At 45.9% G+C, this 18378-nt stretch overlaps 1 protein-coding gene across 5 annotated transcripts in view; it reads left to right on the top strand.

Moving 5' to 3' along the window:
- Positions 1-18378, top strand: part of LOC128873754 (visual system homeobox 2-like) — a 60971-nt gene that overhangs the window by 32599 nt on the left and 9994 nt on the right. For 3 of the 5 annotated variants that reach the window (XM_054117565.1, XM_054117567.1, XM_054117564.1), the window contains 2 exons: positions 4322-4412; positions 5644-5773. In XM_054117565.1, coding sequence (XP_053973540.1) covers positions 4322-4412; positions 5644-5773 — 221 coding nt within the window. The remainder of the gene's footprint in view (positions 1-4321; positions 4413-5643; positions 5774-18378) is intronic. The other 2 variants (XM_054117568.1, XM_054117566.1) reach the window with 1 other exon arrangement.

The raw sequence follows: 18378 nt of genomic DNA, 5'->3' as shown, positions 1-18378 counted from the left end.
AAAAGGCCTCTCTACGATCTTGTGAAACAATGCGTCGCGCGAGCACCCGTACGCGGTGTCTTAAGCCGCGCGTGTTCGCGCCTCAAATATTTATTTTTCATCCAGCTACCTCTCTTTTCCTCCCGAGCGCGCGGAGGGAAATCACTTTTCGCCGACTGCCCGGGAAATGATAGCACAGAGAGGGAAGAAATTCGTTTATCGCGTGCTCTGGGACGAGGTCTCCTTAGAGTATTTAGCATTTAGCTATGCGATACGTAAATGTGAATATTGTAGACCTTACCAAATTTTTTAAATTTTAACTCTTTCCTTCTTAACAGTAACATAAGTTTTTAAATTATGAGGAAATGGTAAAAAAAAAAAAATAAAAGACAAAGTTAAATACAATATTCTCGATACCCTCAGCGAGTTCCAACTGATACATTTTTAACAAAGTTTGTTAATTCTCACAAATGGAGTAAATAGATAATCCCAGCCCTAGTTCGAGGGTATTCAACCGCATTGGGGTTGCTGGATTGATAGAGACCGTGACGTAAATAGAGCAAAATTTATTTAATTCGTGAAAGGACGCGCCTCGTCAACGACGCAGAGTGTATGCCGCGGGAAGAAATGTTGGATAAAATTAAGTCAGAAGTTTCCCTGAATCGGTTGAATGCCGCGACGCTTGCTCATTAAGTTCTTCGTCTTCGCGACGAGCGAGGAGGGACAGTTTCTCCGCCCTGGAGCCCATGGAGACGAGAGTAACGCGGACGATAGTTTTCGTTAAATAACCGCGAGCTTGGAAGCGTTTCACGGCTCGAGAGTTTCAGGGAGAAACATTGGGTTAATATAGTTCGTTTGGGCAATTAGACAAAAGTTCTTTGATACGGGAACAACCTTGCTAGCGCGGCACCACTGTTCCCTAGAGCAGCGTTTCCCAAACACTTTCAGCCACAAAACACTTTTCACCTCACAATATATTCACGATATACTTGTTTTGTGGCTGTGTAAATTTTTGAGTAAAAAAGAATGGATGCAATTACTGCTCGACAGCGGTACACTTTTTAGAAGAAAATTAAAATAACAACGCAGCTTATATAATTACGATTTTTAAAGAAATGTACTAGTAAACTTTATATAAACGACCTTCAAATAGAGTTTTCGGTTTGATTATCGACTTAGGCTAAAAGTAACGAAAAAACGCAGTTTGGGAAACGGTGTTGTGGGACCGAAAACCGCGCGTTTCCCATTTTTCCTCGTTTCAGTGTCACCGATAGTTACAGCGTCGTTTCTTCCTTTGACTTTGAGGAAGCGTTTTCAGAAAGCTGTAAAATGCGACGCGAACGAACGCGAGGGAACACAACGCGAACCCGAGAAGAATAAGAAAAGGTTAACAATGCTTTTTAAAAGCAGCCTTCGCTATTTTCGCGAGCTGTGTATTCTGCGTCGCCGCCACGAAGCTGCTCGGCTCGAAATTCGTTGGAATTCTTCTTTCTTCGAGCTTCTCCACTTTTTTCAACGCCAACGCACTCGGAAAACTAGCTTTCACCGCATTTTTCTCTCGCTGAATCTATTTCCCTTGTTGGAGAACATTTATCTATCTTAGCCACGCGAGCAATCGTTTACTAATTAACGTAGACGCGAGGCTTTTTGAATTGTTTGACCGACGAACATAATTTCATTCGCCAACATTAAGATATATTGACTCGCGTTTAAATCCCCACGAGATGGTTCTTTTCAAACACAATAAAACGTAGGTAGAAACTTCAAAGTGTTTCTCAGAAGACATCAAAGAGAAATCATCGTAAACGGGCGACCCTTCGCTCGTCCAAAAACACAAAAAGCACGCGTGAAAAATTCCTAAGAGCCATCTCTCTAATTGCACGCATACCAGTCACCATGAATTCTCAAAATTTCTGAAAGCGTTCCTTCAAATGGCTCCGTACCGAATCGTCTCCCGTTTCGTTTAGATGTGGCAGCGAGCTTCTGGCTTTTCCCTCGCGTTCAACTAACCGCGAGCCCCGTTAAGGTGCGTTTGCATTTGCAGATCAGAGATGTGCAAAATTCATACTCGTGGACAAATGCTTTGAAAAACTTTCGTCACTTTTGCACATAAATTGGAAGCTTTTTGCCATGCGGGGTCTCCTTTAACTTTAGTTTATCATTTTATCTAAATTTTTACTCAGGGAGATACGACAGAGATGAAAATGAGAAAAATTCCTCTTATTACTGGGACAGTTGATGCATTTTGGTATTTCATAATTAAAATAAATTTGTTCAAATAGAGTACATGTATTTCCACTTATTTACAGAAATAAAAGTGAATAAATCCACTCATCTACTGGCCCAAGAGTGCCATACCAATCCTGCCAAATTCTCTGTCATATCGTAATTGCTAAATCACATTTACGATGGTAGTCACGCAGTCACAGCACCTGAGGATGCCGTGTACTAGCGTGCAGCGCCTGATTCAGGTGGAAATAATTTCCCAGAAGAAGTAGGACGACGGGGTGGAAAGGTTCGCGCGCGTAGCCGTACGCGCGTGACGTCAGCAATGCGTTTCGGGGTCCAATTAGTCGAAGGACACGTATAATTGGAATTAAGCTCTTAATTAATAGTTAATTAGCCGCCGGTAGTGGCAGCACCAGCGGCTGGCACCGACAGCAACAACTGTAGTAACGAGTTAGCCTCAGGGGGAGGACTTCATTGTGGAGCGGCGCGCGCCACGGAGCAGGCTTTCGCTCGTTAATTCGAAATTAATTTATAATTGATAATTATTTTCGGGCCACGGGTCCTGCCCGCTCGACGAACTTTTCTAATTCCCCGCCTCTCGTTGCTCGCGGAAAATTGCCATTTACACGCAGCACGCGCGCGTACGCACGCACGGCTGGTCGAGTCGCGAGCAACGTGTTCTGAAAAAAGTAAAACGAGTAAACGGGAAAAATGTTGCCCTTCCCCTCCCTCTGCGTCTGCCTGCTAATTGGCGAGCACGGTTTTTTCGCTGAAATTGACAGTTTTTATTTCTGGACAAGTAATAGACGAGGAAAAAAGTGAAGTACAACGATTTGATACTATATCAGTAACATTTTCGTACTCTTATTAACGGAAGAGAGGTTTCTTTAATAGGAAGAGCAGCAGCATTCATTTGTTATTAAGAACGTTTACCTGGATAATTTTAACTCGACTTTGCCTGCAACCAGCCACCAACAGAGTCCCGTGGCTCGTTATTCCTCCCTGTAGAATTTTTCTTCTCTATTTTCCGAGCGGTTGGACGGGTGCTACATCGACCAACACTAAATTTCGTTACCAGTGATCAATTTTCCACGAATTTTCCACGGAATATCGAGTGTCAAGTCCACGTTACGACAGTCGATCTCGACCACCGGATATTACGTACCGAACTACGCCAATTTTTTCTAATCGCACTTTCTTTCGAAAGTTGACTACATTTCTCATAAAAAAATTTAATTATATATAATATTATATTAATTCTGATAAATAGAACCGAAAGTCAAGTTACCTTACACGTTCGCCTCGAATTTAAACAATTTCAAAGACAACTCTCGGTCCTCAAGACGTAGAAACTTGTTCAAGTAATTGCAGAGGAGCATCTACGAATACTTCTGCCTTTAATTACACAACGAGGTTTGCGAAAAGAGTAATTAAAGAAGAGTAGTTTCGCGAGCAGGTAGAAATTCCTCTAATCAACGTTAAATATTCACGAAGGGAGATCAACGAAACCAGCGGCTGGACCAACGAAACACTCGTTGGACGTAATTTGCGCGGATATGCGCGTGGTTTCAATTCATTGGCAAGTCAGGTATAATGGGTAATTTGATCCGCGAGGTACGCGCGCGGTTCGAACAAAGCGGCGTGTATAATTATCACTTACAGCCAGTGCTATGAAATAATGAGCTACGAGCCCAATGCGAACGCTGCCGTTCCCTAACCAACTAAATTTTTGATGGAAGAAAATACGCTGGAGCATTGAAACCCGTTAGTTAACCCAGAAGTTGCCCCCAAAACGTAGAACAAAAATGAGGAACGACTCGAAATAATATTTTACAAGCGACAGGAAGATAAAATCGAACTTTGGAAACGTAGATATAAGACAGAGTTAGACGAGGTTGGAGAAGGTTAATTACACGTTATATACCACAAGAGTTATGATTAAAATTAAATGAGTAAAGCGAAGGAGGAAGATTCATTTTTTTCTAAGACGTAGATAATAGAGACATGAAAGATTGAACCAAAAGAATAGATAGCTGAGGGTTGAATGCCTGTCAAATTTAAATAAAACTCACTGTGTCATGGAGTGTCATTAACTTTGATGGTTCTGTTGCAGGTGTCGGGCACAACATAGATTCAGGAAAGGACTTCACGGTCGACGGTCTCTCTGGCTTCAGCAAAAAGAAAAAGAAGAAGCGCCGTCATAGGTGAGTATCTCACGCGAACCACAGCAATGAATCATTTAGTTCACCATCCTCTGTTGCGCGTGTCTCTTGCTGCACCCGTGGCCGCCATTGATTTTCATTTCGCGTCCCCGCCAAAAGTTCGTGGCTAAAATCAGTGCTACAGCAAGGCTCGCGAATAATTGATAATCGTCCATAAAATTTTGGATGAAGCCCCAAACGCTATTCTTCCGCATTCTGGATTAATTATCGTGTCTGGGAAACAATTGTAATCGTTTCGGTGAATTTTCGTTTTCGATAATGATAAATTTATCCCTCGGACCGACTGTATCGTTTTAAATTTTTCATCGTGCAATCTACGAGTCCCCTGGTAACGAGTTTTCGGCCATTTTCAAATGACAGACAATCCGAATGCAATCATCGTTCGATAATTGCACGTTGGACGGACGATTTTCGGCTCAAACTGCTCGTTAAAAAATTATAAAATAAAATTTGCTTCATTTTGCCACTCAAGTGTTTACAATTTTTCGTCATTCTTCCGAATACTCCGAATGTCACGTTCGACGAGTACCTAACTTCTGGAATATGTTAACGCAAGAATCAAACGTTCAAGGATTAAACATTATTGCTGTCACACTAGGAAACGAAGAATTATCGTTTTTCCAGTGAACGTGGTCGAATGAATGTTTGTCGCAGTGCGGATTTTTCGTTGTAAAATACGTAGCTCCATTGGCGTTTATTCGTCCAATGCAAGCCCCACTTTAAAAAATATATGGAATTTTATGTTTGCCGTGATCGATGAATTTATTTCTCGACGTATTTCGAACTTCCACATTTCAATTTCTGCTATGATTTCCGGTTCCTATAAACTATTTACTATACCTTGTGTACGCTGTATATAGTTCTCGATAAGCTATTTTTCAACAGCCAGTCGACAATTCTTCCATATTTTTTTTTTTTATTATTATTAGTATATTATTAGTATAACTATTTCCTCTTATCTTGCACGTTAACGTACCGAATAGTGCTGAAATTTCAGACAGAAACACATCGTAAAGTTTGTCAAAAGCGACCAATTCGTGTACAGTTTTTTCTAAAATATAATAGTCGATGTAGATTGCACATTCAGTAGTATAAAGGCGAAATTGAGACGTACGAGCGCGACTACCGATTCTTGGGTTGTTTTGGCATCGTGTGTAGGCTAGCTTTAAGGGAAAAGCTGTAATGGCATATAACTAGGTTCATACGGTTGTTGCTCCAGGACGATCTTCACGTCGCAACAGCTGGAGGAGCTGGAGGCAGCCTTCAAGGAAGCCCATTATCCCGACGTCTATGCTCGCGAGATGCTCAGCCTCCGAACCGATCTGCCCGAAGACAGGATACAGGTGAGCGAAAATCAAAAGACCTATGAAATCCGACCACGCGACCTACGAATCAGGGAGCCTCGATACACCAACGACCCCCTTGTGAAATTCGCGACTCAGAGCTATCGAGTTTCTTCGTCTCGATACCCGTGAACCCATCGAGCCTGTCAAAGGATACCATTCTTCTTCGCCGTTGACTTCTTTGCGAATCGATTTACCCGCTGGGTCGATGATTCGAAAAAGAAGTCTTTACGAAAAGTATTTGTATTTAGAATGAATTCACGAGTGAATCGCGATGGGGCGGAGCAAACGTAAAATCGTGAAGTAGATGCCACTAAATTGGTCCATTTTCCGCTCTGAGTTGGCAGTGTGCGAAACAAAAGTGCTCGTTTTGAATGAGAGAAAAACGTTTCCATCGTTCACCTATTAAATCGCCGCACAATGCGATTTCTTTCTCAATTGTTGGCAGCACGAAATTTCGAAAGACGCGTAACGCGAATTTTCCAAGCTCATTTGCCAGCACGTCGAGAGCTTTTGTTCTCGTATAGTCAGGGGGACACTTTGCCTCCACGTGGGTTTAAGTATAACTCGCTGTTAAAACCGCAGCGCACTGTTGTCGGTAAAATTAATCACGCTGTACGGGATAATAATACGAAAATATAAAGCCGCGATATATGTTTTTACGCAATTAAAATGTCCGTCGTTCTGTCGTTGATAATTCGGTCCTAGAATTACACTGGCGAAGAGGCTTTTGCAAGCAGATTTAACACTGCGTTTATTCGTCAAAGAGAATTATTATCAATTAGCACGCATTTGATATTGGTTGCGTTCGTGTAAATTGCCGAGCAATTAATTTTATACCTTCATACATCGTCAACATAATGAGCGCGGAAAAGCTGCTCATTTTCAACGTTGTAATACATTAATTCACTTCCTGATTGCGATGCATCAATCGATAGTGCGCCGACTCGATTTTCTTCCTACGATATCTCCGTACAGCAACTAATTATGCAATATCGTGCAAATAATTAACGAATTACGACTTTACGAGACGTCAAAGAGGGCCAACTCTTAAATCGACAACTGCCAGAAAGGACAGCTCAACGTTTCAGCGACAGCGTCGCGAACATCCAAGTCTCTTTCCCAACCCGAGTGGCAGCTCAACGACTCGTTCCTCCGACGCGAATCTTACCAATGCAATCTTGTTTCCAACGCAACAAGCGACAACACAACGACCCATTGCTCCTCCTCCAACTACTAGCGAATCGCAACTCAGCCGATCTCGCGACGATATCGCGCAGAATTATCGACGCTCGGCATAAAGCGGCGAAAGAACAGTCGCAAATGAAAGGGGCAGGGGTACGGCGGTTCGTTCTCGGGGGTGGAGAGTGGCAGGACCAAAAGGCGCGACCATAAAGGGAGAATTTTCCCGGGCTGACGGTTAGTTACCGCGAACTCGTAGAGTACTACATAGCCCGAGATAGGTTTCCGCATGGCGGACCCGGGACAAGCTTCCCTCTCTCTCCTGTTCCTCATTTCTCTTCCTCTCATCGCGAATTCGACCCTCCGCCCCCGCAGCGTTCACTCTGCCTCTATTCCTCTTTGGTATTTCGCGCCAGTGTCTCCTTCCTCGAGCGACATGCGTGCGGTCCGAGCGTGTCCTGTTAAAGAGGGCGATGGATAGATGAATTCATTGGCCTTGGAAAGGTTCATGGCATGGATAACAATTTTAAGGACGTGCTGGTAGGCAGAGTGAGCTAGGAGTGATACTAATAGAGGAGCTGAGCGTCATGGTGGAGCAAGTGCTGGAGAAATAAAAATTGCACATGATTCGCACCTCTTTGGAGCTTGAATGTAAAACGATGGTGCTCAGTTTTTTATTTCAAAGTCATGTTCGCCTTCTTGTACTCCAAAATCTTTACATGCATTCCAGGAACCCGTTCCTTCTAAACATTCATTCGATTTCGTCCAGTCTGTTCCAAACACACGTCAATCACCCCCTCGTGGGACCACGAACTATCAGAAGCCTACACTAACACTAAAATTATAAAATTATAATGGGATAAAGTGCAAGCAAGGTATAGAGAACCAAGAAAAATATTTGAAAATAATTCGAAGAGTGAGGGCAAAGGAGGACCGCGTGACGTTGAGGGTGGCGAAGAATCGAGGGTTTAACCAGAGGTTAACTCTAGCCTAATAGCTATCTATTTACCTCCCGTTTTGAGTCTTCTACTTCTACCCCTCTTACAACCAGAAATTCGAAACTCGATTCTTGAAATTAGTGAGACAAAGATACTCCGGCTGATTATTTAAAGTAACTCGTTGAACTCGCACCAACAATCGCGACATAGGGCCGTGCACGTATGTCGTTGATTAGATTTTGATATAATTCGAGGGTTGGCGGTGGTGGTCCGCGAAGCAAAGGTGGCAAAGGAACCGCTGGAGGAGCCGACGCTAGGGGTGGCGAAGAAACGCTCGTGGGTGAGCGTGTCGAAGACGCGTCGGTTAGGCGGAGAAAGAGGGATGAAACGTGCGAAAGAGAGACTCGTATAACAGAGTAGGGGAAGGGGTACGGTCGAGTCGCGCTTCACGGGGTTGTTGAAGCTTCGCGGCTGAAGCGTGCAGGCGCGTATACACAGAGAGGAAGAGCGAGAGAGAGAAGTGGCGGCGTGAAACGACAAAGCGGCCATTGCAGGATGGGTGCGGTCCCGCGGGCCAATCAGAGACACGAGTCGCGGACCGGTCGGCCAATCAGACCGCGCCTTCCACCCGTCTTTTGTTTCTAAATTTGCGCGCGCGGCGGGGACACAATATAACGAGCGCGGGACGAAAAGAGGGGTTGGTAATCGTTAACGGTGATATTTTTGTGTGGGAGTGCCAGGGCTTTCTTCCTCTTTTCTCTACCTCTTCTTTCACTCCCCCCTCTCCCATCGACACCCGCGCCAACCTCCTACTCCTTCGTCCCTCCGCCACTCCGACGTTTACTCTCTTCGTCTCGCTCCGTCTCGCGAATCTCCTTTCGCTTCTCGATCCAACTCGCTCGCACCGCGAGTTCCTTCGTCCCTTGCTCTGTTACTGCCTGTTCCCCGACGACTTCGAGCCCCCTTTTTTCTTTTCTAATTTCTTTGTAGCTCCTTTCTGCCCCTTTGTTCCGCGCGCGCCTTTTTTTGTTTCGGAGCGCGCTCGTGTGCGCGCACGCCCACGCGTGTCTCGGGGCTACGACGCGAGGACGAGCGCCGCGGCGGCCAGTTTTCGTATCGATTAGGGCCATTTTCTGGCGGTTGACGCGCTCTACGCGAGTTCAGACCGCGATCGAGCAATCGCTGACACCTTCAGAAATTTTGTCGATAAACTCGGGAAAGAGTAGCCGAATCGTAAATTTAATTTATGTTGATCCGAGAGTCAAGTCAAAGAGAAATATGTTACTCTATGAATATAAAATTATGGAAAGTGGCCTTTTAAATATTTCAATTGTGCGCACATTCTCTATTCTCCAATTGTCTACGCTATGAAAATTCCGTTCTAACGGCTTCACCATTCGTTGAGTCGTAACGCGCTGTTGACTCTGAAATTTTTGAAGAGTAGACCGGAAAGGGCTGTTTCCGCTATCAGGCGATATTACCGTCTCCAACGGTTAATTTCACAGTACGCCAACTGTCGGGTCTGTCACGTTGAAGGGTTATTAATTGAAATACCTAGAATCATGGCGGTGTGAGTCAGAAAAGTAAAAAGTATATCTACAGTATATCGTCGCTTTTTCGAAGCCGCTTCGTTCGATAAGAGTCTGTTCGATCGAAAAAAAAAAATTGAAAGGGAGCTGGCAGGTCTCTGTGACGAGACGCTTGTTGATTTTTTGTATTAAGAGGCTTTCTCATTTCGAAGGGGACAATGGCATGGCAGACGAAACGTCCACGGAAGGGAAAGAAGAAAGGAAAACGTCTTCTTCCAAGAACAGAGAGGACACAAAGGATATTTCTTCGTCTTCGGGTCGCGACAAAATGAGAAACTTTCAGACGTCTGAAAGCATAGTAGACTTCGTAATGTTCGTTGTCGGAACTCCTCGGGTACATAAAAAAGATTAGATTCTAACTCCGGCATTTCGATGAAGTTTGAAGCTCGAAGAGGATGGCATCTGTTGCCCTCGATTCGGTTTCCATCTTTTCGATCCAACGTCTAATTTTGCAGGACTCGTCGGGACGAGTTGTTCGCGCCGGATGCTGACTATTCGTAGAAAGAAAGGTCGGAACGCTCCCGCGGCGAAGTTAATCGAAATGTCTTCGACAGACCTCCGTCCCGGTTGTTCGCGTAATTGTGCATGCGAATCTCCTATGCGACGATATAATTGCTCGTTCCCGCAACTCGGTCCACGGGTCCTGTCGCTTTTCCCGTCAAAATGATCAATCTCCAAGCACATCCCTTCCCAGACGAGATTGAGAACCGAAGCCCCATTCGGCAGCGCGTTACATTTGTACGAGGATAAACATGAAATGAAATTTGGAGTTCTCGTGTAGGGGAGAACGAGAATTCGTAGTTTCCATTTTCTCGCGTTATACTTGGACAATATTTTCATAAAATTCTAATTAATTTCAACAGGGGTGCAAAGTGGGTTAAGGTATATAATAATACTCATTATTTCGAGTATAAACATAAATTAATCTCAGCCGACTGAATTAATCCAATCGTTTTATACTTGCTAACAAATACGTTAAATTATAAAATAAATAACAAGCATGAAACCAGGTCCTATTTAGAGATCGTTGACTCTAATAACGTCTGCGAGCCTCCTCGCGAAAGAAGTTCGACGCAAAGGGTGAGATTGATTCCCGAATTCACCCCATACAAGAGGCTCAATAGGAAACAGCACCGGCCGATCGACTTGACTACTCGTTATCGCGATCGCTCTCGTGCTCGGAAAATGAGGCTGCGTCTGATTGGCGCGCGGAATCGCGCACAAACGGACGTAATTTCGGCGACAGGAGGGTTACCAGCTTCTTACGGGGGTGCGAAAATTACAGCCCGCCGCACGTCCTTTCAACGTGATCGATATATACACGCAGAGGGGGGTCCCACATCGCGAATGTGTTTCGGACAAAATGACACCACGAATCACTGTTCGATTACCGTTTAATTTTACCGGCTGACACGCGCGCGAGACGCTTGATAAATTGTGGGCTGCATTCAGAATGGACCTCCGTCCCTTCCTGACGCTAATTCCATTTGCGATATACGATTTTCATTCGGCAATACGCGCGTTAGGTTTGCCGAATGTCTACGGTTCCCTTTATGTTCGCGATATGTTATGTTCGCGATAAAGGAACAGACTGCCATCACTGAACACGAGTCCCACCCAAACTTCAACGCTCTATCTTCCTCTTTCTCGACCAAAGTGAAACTCTCCACCGGTTTGTATCCGCAAATTCGAAGATTCCTCAAAACCCTGGCATCACGGACCAGTTGTTCGAGCCAATAATTACACGCCTACGAGTCGTATCGAGCAGTGGGCCGACGATGATCGTGCACGATCGAAGGGACCCGTCGACGACGCGAGGTGGCTCGCGCGTTACCTGGCAGGCAGTTCTAACGAATCCTCAATGGCGCCTCGACTGAAACGGGGACTGACAATGGAGCCCTGTTGTCAGAAAGGGGGCTTCCTTCAGAGAAACCTTTGTCAAGGAACGTACGTGGAAGCAGGCTGAGAACCCTCCAGAGGGCCCCGTGGATGACTTGCGTCTAGCGAGCCGTTCGTCGCTACTTGAAGTCAATTTTTTCTCGTATAAGCGCGGTCGGCTGGCTTTCCATCCTCTCTCGCGAACGATTGTGCGAGCCACGTCAAAATTCTTCGCTAATGGGCCGCTTACGGCTGAGATACGCGTGTTGTTTTTTCGAACGAGCCCGTGGGAGTCTCGGGCCCTCATTACCCGGATAGCTTCGACCAGGAAAACGTCCGACTGATGAACGAGGATGATTCCCTGTCCTCGAACCATGGCCAATGAACTGTTTGTTGGTGGAGCGTTACGACAGAGTCCCGTTAGTCACTCGTAATCACGTTGTACAGGAAGAGAAGATACTTATCCGGCACCGAGGATTTGTTACAATATTTGTAGAGGACGGATTTGTAATTCTATGAGCAGTTGCTAAGGAATGGTCCAAAGGAGGTTGTTCGTCGGGCAAGTTAGAAGAGTGTTGATCGTTGGAATATTTGGAGTTGAACTTTGCTGAAAAACTTCGGATTGTATACGTTCATTATTTAATAAATAGGTAACAGTTTCATTTGTTATCCAAAACTCGCGTAAAAATTTTCTTTTTTCTGGGTTAAGGTGCAATAAAAAATAAGGCGAATGAATGATTCAGCCTCTCGTGTGCTCGTTCATTAATACGTGAGTCGAAGCGGCGTTTGATCCCCGACAGAACAACTCGTTACGCTCAACAAAATGGCGTTCCTTTCGAGAACTTCCGAGGAGGAACGCTGCGAGCCGCGCGCATAAAGCATCGCTCGTAAAACCGGATAAGAGGTTCGTTTCGAACTCGATCTAGCTCGGCAAAGATCCTCGATTCCTCGATTGTTCTCGTCCAATGGCTCCACGAGAAAGGGAACGCTGCCTTCTACTAAATTATGTGAAAGATTGACCCGATCGTAAACGGGCTGGCCCTTTTTCTTACGATACGAAGACAAATGCGGCAGCTGCCAGCAATAGAATGGAAAACAAAGATGCCTCGATAACTTTACCATCCCCTATTCCAGCACATTTTCAAGTATTCCAAACTTCTCTGTTTGATTACTTTCACATGACTTAAGAGTAGCGGTGGTAAAAGTCTTTTACAGTTGTTTTTATCTAACACATATTTACATTAAAACGAAGAATTATTGAAATATCCCCAAAGGATGTTGTTCTAGGTAACGAGATCCTAGATTCTAGATAATTGTTCTAGAGGAGGAAAAAAGAAAAGGATTAAGTTAAGCTCGTCCTGAATGATACTCAATGAAATATCACTGGCAAATAATAATGAACGTAGAACAAGATGGAAGTAATCCTTCATAGTCCGTAGAATCTTGTAACTCTTTCGCTTCGTCGTGAGTTCACATTAGGAGAAAATGATCGAGCTCCCCGCATTTAGATTGCTCGCGCCATCAAAAGCGAGTGAAAGGCGTCCAGAAGTTCGCAAAAGAAGTCTCCCCGACGCGAATGTCTTCGGGCGACGCGGGACGCTCCGCAAGGACAAGCAGAAAATTAAGCGCTCGGTATTCAAGGAGGAAAGTAATCGCTGAAAATGAAGCATAATCCCCGCCGGCATATTACGAATTTTCATTTTTAATTCTCTCGTTTCCGCGTGCAATTCGTTGTCGCGGGAGTGGCGCATTAACCAGCGAGAACGAACAAAACCGTTTCTCCTCCCTCTCGGCTGCTACCAAAATGGCTCGCAACCAGGGACGGCTTTAGGATAGCTCAGGCGAGGTTTAAGGGCGCTCGTAACTTTATTCGAATAGGCGACGAATGAGAAACACTATATTTATTCCATTAAAGTGATGAGCTTCTTCGTCCATCGTTCGTTTGATACTCGAAATTGAAGTAACTCATGAAACATTTGTTTAGAATAATAACATTCTCTGGCATCACTTTAACGTTTTCAAACAAAAATTATCGTTATAATACATGTGATATTCAGATTTCAGATAAGTTAAGAAAATCACTAGCTGATTAACTAAAGTAACGAAAGAAAGAAAGCGCAAATGTTTTACCTTCGAACACTGATTCAGCAGTGAAAGGACTAACCGACGCGACTCAAGGGGCGACGGGTATTCTCGAGCCAGTCCTGTTTGTGACAATGATGCTGAAGACGTGCAGGAAGAGCGTAAATACGAGCGAGCAACGCGATCCATCGTGCTCGCACCGAATGAAATCGGTGGATTCAAGGGTCCTGGGCCGGTCGTTTAGACCGATGAACAGGAAGAAAGGGAGGAAAGCTGAAAGTTTGGCTCGTTTCGAGGATATAATCTACCCGTGGAGAAGAAAGTAACGAGGAATCGAGTTACGTTCTCCATCCCCCCGGTCCCACGGACCCGTTCCTCTTCAACCCTCTTACGCTCGACTTCGATCTCTCTTCGGGGCTCCTCGTTCTCCGTCCTCCGTCCACCTAAGCTCGCAAAGAAGCCAGGCTAAGAAAGGGTAATGGCGCGGAAACGGCTCAAATGACCCGCGAATTTTCAACGGACGAGACTTTCCACTGCTTGTGTTTATGTTTAATAGGCGGCCGACGTCGTAAGTCGACGTAAATTATGCCGGGATATTACCATTCGCACGGCGAATTTATGGTAATTTTCGGCTCGACTTCGCTGAAACTCTCGCCATCGCATTAAGCATGCGTGAATTATCTCTCCCGCGTTACTCTCTCTCTCTCTCTCTCTCTCGCGACCAATCCACGGCTACTGAAACTTTTGCTTTTCAATCAATTCCGTAACAAAATCACAAGTGCCGCGAACAAATTTTCTTTATTCTTTTGAATATATAAATTCCCATCTACCGACACGATTGCTTGCAGAGGCAACAATAGAATCGAGTCGTTAAATGGTATTTTCCTCTTCAGACAAATCGACGGACAGTGAAATCAGGGTGTTTTCACAATTACCAGCCGGACTAGTTGAAATTATCCCACCCTTAAAACGCCGGCTGTTATTTTAGTTCCAAAGAACAACGATCGTCACGGTATTTTCAGAAAAATTCAATTCTACCTTGCAGGCGTAGCACGACAGGTGGATATCCTGGGTGAAGGTCCGAGGAGACGGTTCGAGTGCCTAGAGGAGACGTTAACACGTTCTAAAGGCCGTGCTAACGCTGTGTAAATAAGGCTGAGTCCTCAAATTAGCCCCTCTCGGCCCGGCTAAAATAAATATTTTCGCGTCGGACCATCGTTAACGGATTACGAAAATCTTCTTTTTATCGGGAAGGCTCGGCTGAAGAGCGTCAACGATGACTTTGATCCGAAATTATGTGATCACGCCAGGAAGAAATTGACACAGCTATGGAGTATCTCTGACACTCGTTGAGCAGACTTTTCGAGTCTAATTTGAATGTAAATTAAGAGATGAGAATTCCGAAAATTATAATTTCTTTTATCACAACTCCGAGAGAGCTCTGAAACGAAAAGCCGAAAGAGTCGAGCGGATTAATTGAATTTCCTCGAAAGGACATTGAGAGCCACCCCCGCGCGTGGAGGCTCGAGAAATCGACGCGTGATTACGCATAGGCCACGGCGAGGGAATCGTCGTCGGTAGTAAATTTCGTGGCCTGGTCCGTGCCCAATTATTGATTTTGTCTTTTCGATGGCCACGACCGCGACAGGAAAGCGATGCACGCGCACAGCGGCGTTCAGGGTACGCATGAAGGGTGTTCGCGTGTGTGCTCCGCGCCAGAGGGGGTTACAAAGCTACGAACGCATTAAATACTCGAGAGCGCAGTGTCCTCGGATGAGCTTTACGCGCACCTACACCCTGGACCACTGACACGAGCGCGCACAAACACACGTCATGCGCTCGCGACAGCCCATCCACAAAGACGGGAGCCTAAATTGATTGCGTCTAAAATCCAACGAGCTTTCTCGCCTTTTCGTTTCCCAGCCGCGAGCCAGGCGACACCAGCACGAAGATGGCGAGGTACGACCTTTGTGGCGGAGCGACGAGTGCGTTTCAGAAAAATATAACCTCGCAAAGAGGCTTTCTCTTTTCCCTCTTCCTATTTTTCTTCCCTTCCAATCCTGCACGTCGCTCGCCCTCTTTCCCTGCACGCCGAACCTCTATCTCTCTCGCCACAATCCTCTCTTTTTCACTTGCTCGCGCAAACGTGCCATAGTTTCTATTTTTACAATTCCAACTGTTATATAATTAGTAATAATGTACACCGAGAACCCAGCGTGCAGACGTCGAGACAAATTCGATAACCGGAGGAACAGTGGAATGACCACGTCACAAAGAAAATATCCGCAGAAGAAACGGAATACGGAGAAAAAAGGCAGCGCTATAAGGCTTTAATAAAACCGCAGAACGATCAAAAGAAATTTTCAACGCGTCGGTAATCCTAAACGGTGGAACGACTCGAAAAGCACGCGGGCTCGATGGGACGCGTAATTTCGACCGATTGCTTTTTAGACCCGGAGCGTTTTTACGTATAATGGCGCGTAATTACGAAACGATTTCATCGTTTTCCAGCAGTCGAATTCAACGAGTTTTTCAGCGAACCAATTCGTCGCGAACGAGTGGCTGGCAAAGTCTCGCCGTCGACGACCAGTCGCGACCCCGTTACCCCTCGCAGCCCCCTGTACCTCTCTACCCCCTACCCCCTATTGGCGTCATAATTGCCGACAGATCGAATTAAAGTCGAATTATAGGATTTTCCACGTGTGATTCAGCGAGCAACAATTCCCGCAGGGTACGAGGAGGGCGCTGATAATCCAGTCATAAGAAGCGCCCGATCGTTCGCTCATAAAAGCAAGCTTATACGGTGCATCACGAGCCTCCGAAACCAATAGAGACCCTGTAACCCCTCGATAGGGTTCTGGCGGCGAGCTCATGAATTTTCTATCGCTCGTAGTCGAATGATTAAATGATCCACACGGTCAGGGGGTGGCTCTTTGACTTTTGGGCGTCTAGACAGACACTGACAAGTGGCGAGAGCGTCCCCATTCACCGGCACCCCTAACAGGAGTCCCAGGGTTAAGAAGGTCTAAATCTCCCGTTCCCACCGAGCGAAAATTACTTATGGAAACCGAGCAACCACAAATCAGGAGACTCTCACGCATCAGGCGGCAATTTGCCGAGCGATTCGTGCGTCAGACAGTTCCTTAGGTCAGTGATTTTCAGGAGCGGAAGGAAGCTGGTCGAAGCTCGTAAAATCGTCGGCAAACAAAGCGATGAATTCCGGCTGGCCGCGTTCCACCCCAAAAATTGACCAGTAACGTCGCGCATCTCGAGTGTCCCGCGGTCGCGTCCACCGGGTGGCAAATAAATAAGGGCCCCGACGCGATGGAAATCGGGGGGACACGCGAAACATCCAGCAATTTGGGCGTTGCGCGATTGTCAACGGAACCGCTTATAAATTCTAATAAACCCCGTTGCGCAGCAGGGAAATCTGGCGTGGTGTGGGTGGTCGGGGGGCGCTCGGGGCAGGGAGACACTGGCTGGATGCGGATATAAATCTCGACTAACCGAATTAAGTTAGAAGCATGGGCCGAAGTTTCGCCACGCCCTCGCCGCCGATGAAACGCTATCGAAACCCGGAGTCTGCGTGGTGAAAACAGCGCTGAGACAGGAGACGAGGAAACACGTCTGCGTGGAACGGGGATGAAACGGAAAAAGGAAACGCGATACCGAGCTGTTCGTCTTGACGTTAATTAATGAGACACGGGTCTCTCCTGGAGATCAACGAGATAGATATCTTGGCCGTGTCGCGTTGAGGAAATTGGTAAGAAAATCCTAAGAGAAACAGCCCTTAACAGAGGAGGTGAACAGGGATTCGATTAATTGTTCAACGAAGAGGGGGCTAGACGTGGCATTGTGTTCCCTGTCTGGTTTCGCGAAGGAAAAGATCGATTTTTCGGTGGTCCCTGAAATTGTTTGGATCAATGATCGAGCAAACGTGACAACGGTATCACGATGTTAATACGATCCTTCAGGGTGCGAGACTCGTCTAATAGCATTCGGATATCAACCGTTAACCAGCATAACAGCTTCATCAGGATCCCTATTAGTGTCCAGGCTTTGTGTACCGCACAATCGATCACCTTAATCAGGTGATTTCCTGTTAATCAACCGATCGGTGCTCGTGACTGGAAGGCGTGGGAGAATCATTTTGGACTATTAATCCTCATTTGCGAAACTGACCACTCTGACATCAAAAGTTGAGAAATCGGTCCTTTAAATTCTACTATTCTATCTAGTCGATGCTAATACACTTCCTTGCTAGATCATTTCCCCCTCAATCGGATGCCATTTATTAGTCTCAACGCCGCGATCGAACACTCCTATCTAGTGATTTCCTGTTAATCAACCGATCGGACCTCGATACTACGAGCTGTGGTCATATCATTGTGGGCAGTTTATTTTGGTTCCGTATACCCGAAACTCTATACCCCGAAACAGAAGAAATTTCTTCAGCAACGTGGACCCACGAGTGCCCGGCGAAGGGATTCATTCTCACCCAAATACTGCAGTCGATATTAATACACTCTTTCGCGATCCTTTCTGCCCAGGGCTAAGTCATGATTAACGCTCGGGACCCTCCTGGTCGTCCTTCGTCCAGCAAGTGTCCCACCTAATGACGTCCCAGGCGCGTGCCATTTCGCAGCATGGGGTCCAACCCCCTGCTCCCAAACCGAACTATTTGTCGATGACCAACGAGCCTATCCGAACATGCTTGTCCGCGCATTACGAGGCAAACAAGCGACGCCGCGCTGTTTTTCGGGGGTTAACGCGTCCTCGCAAGTTCGCCGCACACGCGTTACTTATTGGAAGAGATTAATTGGCTTACCGATTCCCCAACTCCTGGTTGTGGGAACGAGCCATTATTCGCCCCGATGATCGTAGTACGTCATATTAAACGATCTGTGCAAAGTGTGATTCAGTGCCTGCGCGATTG

Source organism: Hylaeus volcanicus, chromosome 3 (genome assembly GCF_026283585.1).
Source record: "Hylaeus volcanicus isolate JK05 chromosome 3, UHH_iyHylVolc1.0_haploid, whole genome shotgun sequence".
NCBI classification, from domain to species: domain Eukaryota; kingdom Metazoa; phylum Arthropoda; class Insecta; order Hymenoptera; family Colletidae; genus Hylaeus; species Hylaeus volcanicus.
Note: the sequence above shows the minus strand (reverse complement) of the source record. Positions and strands in the feature narration are given on the sequence as shown.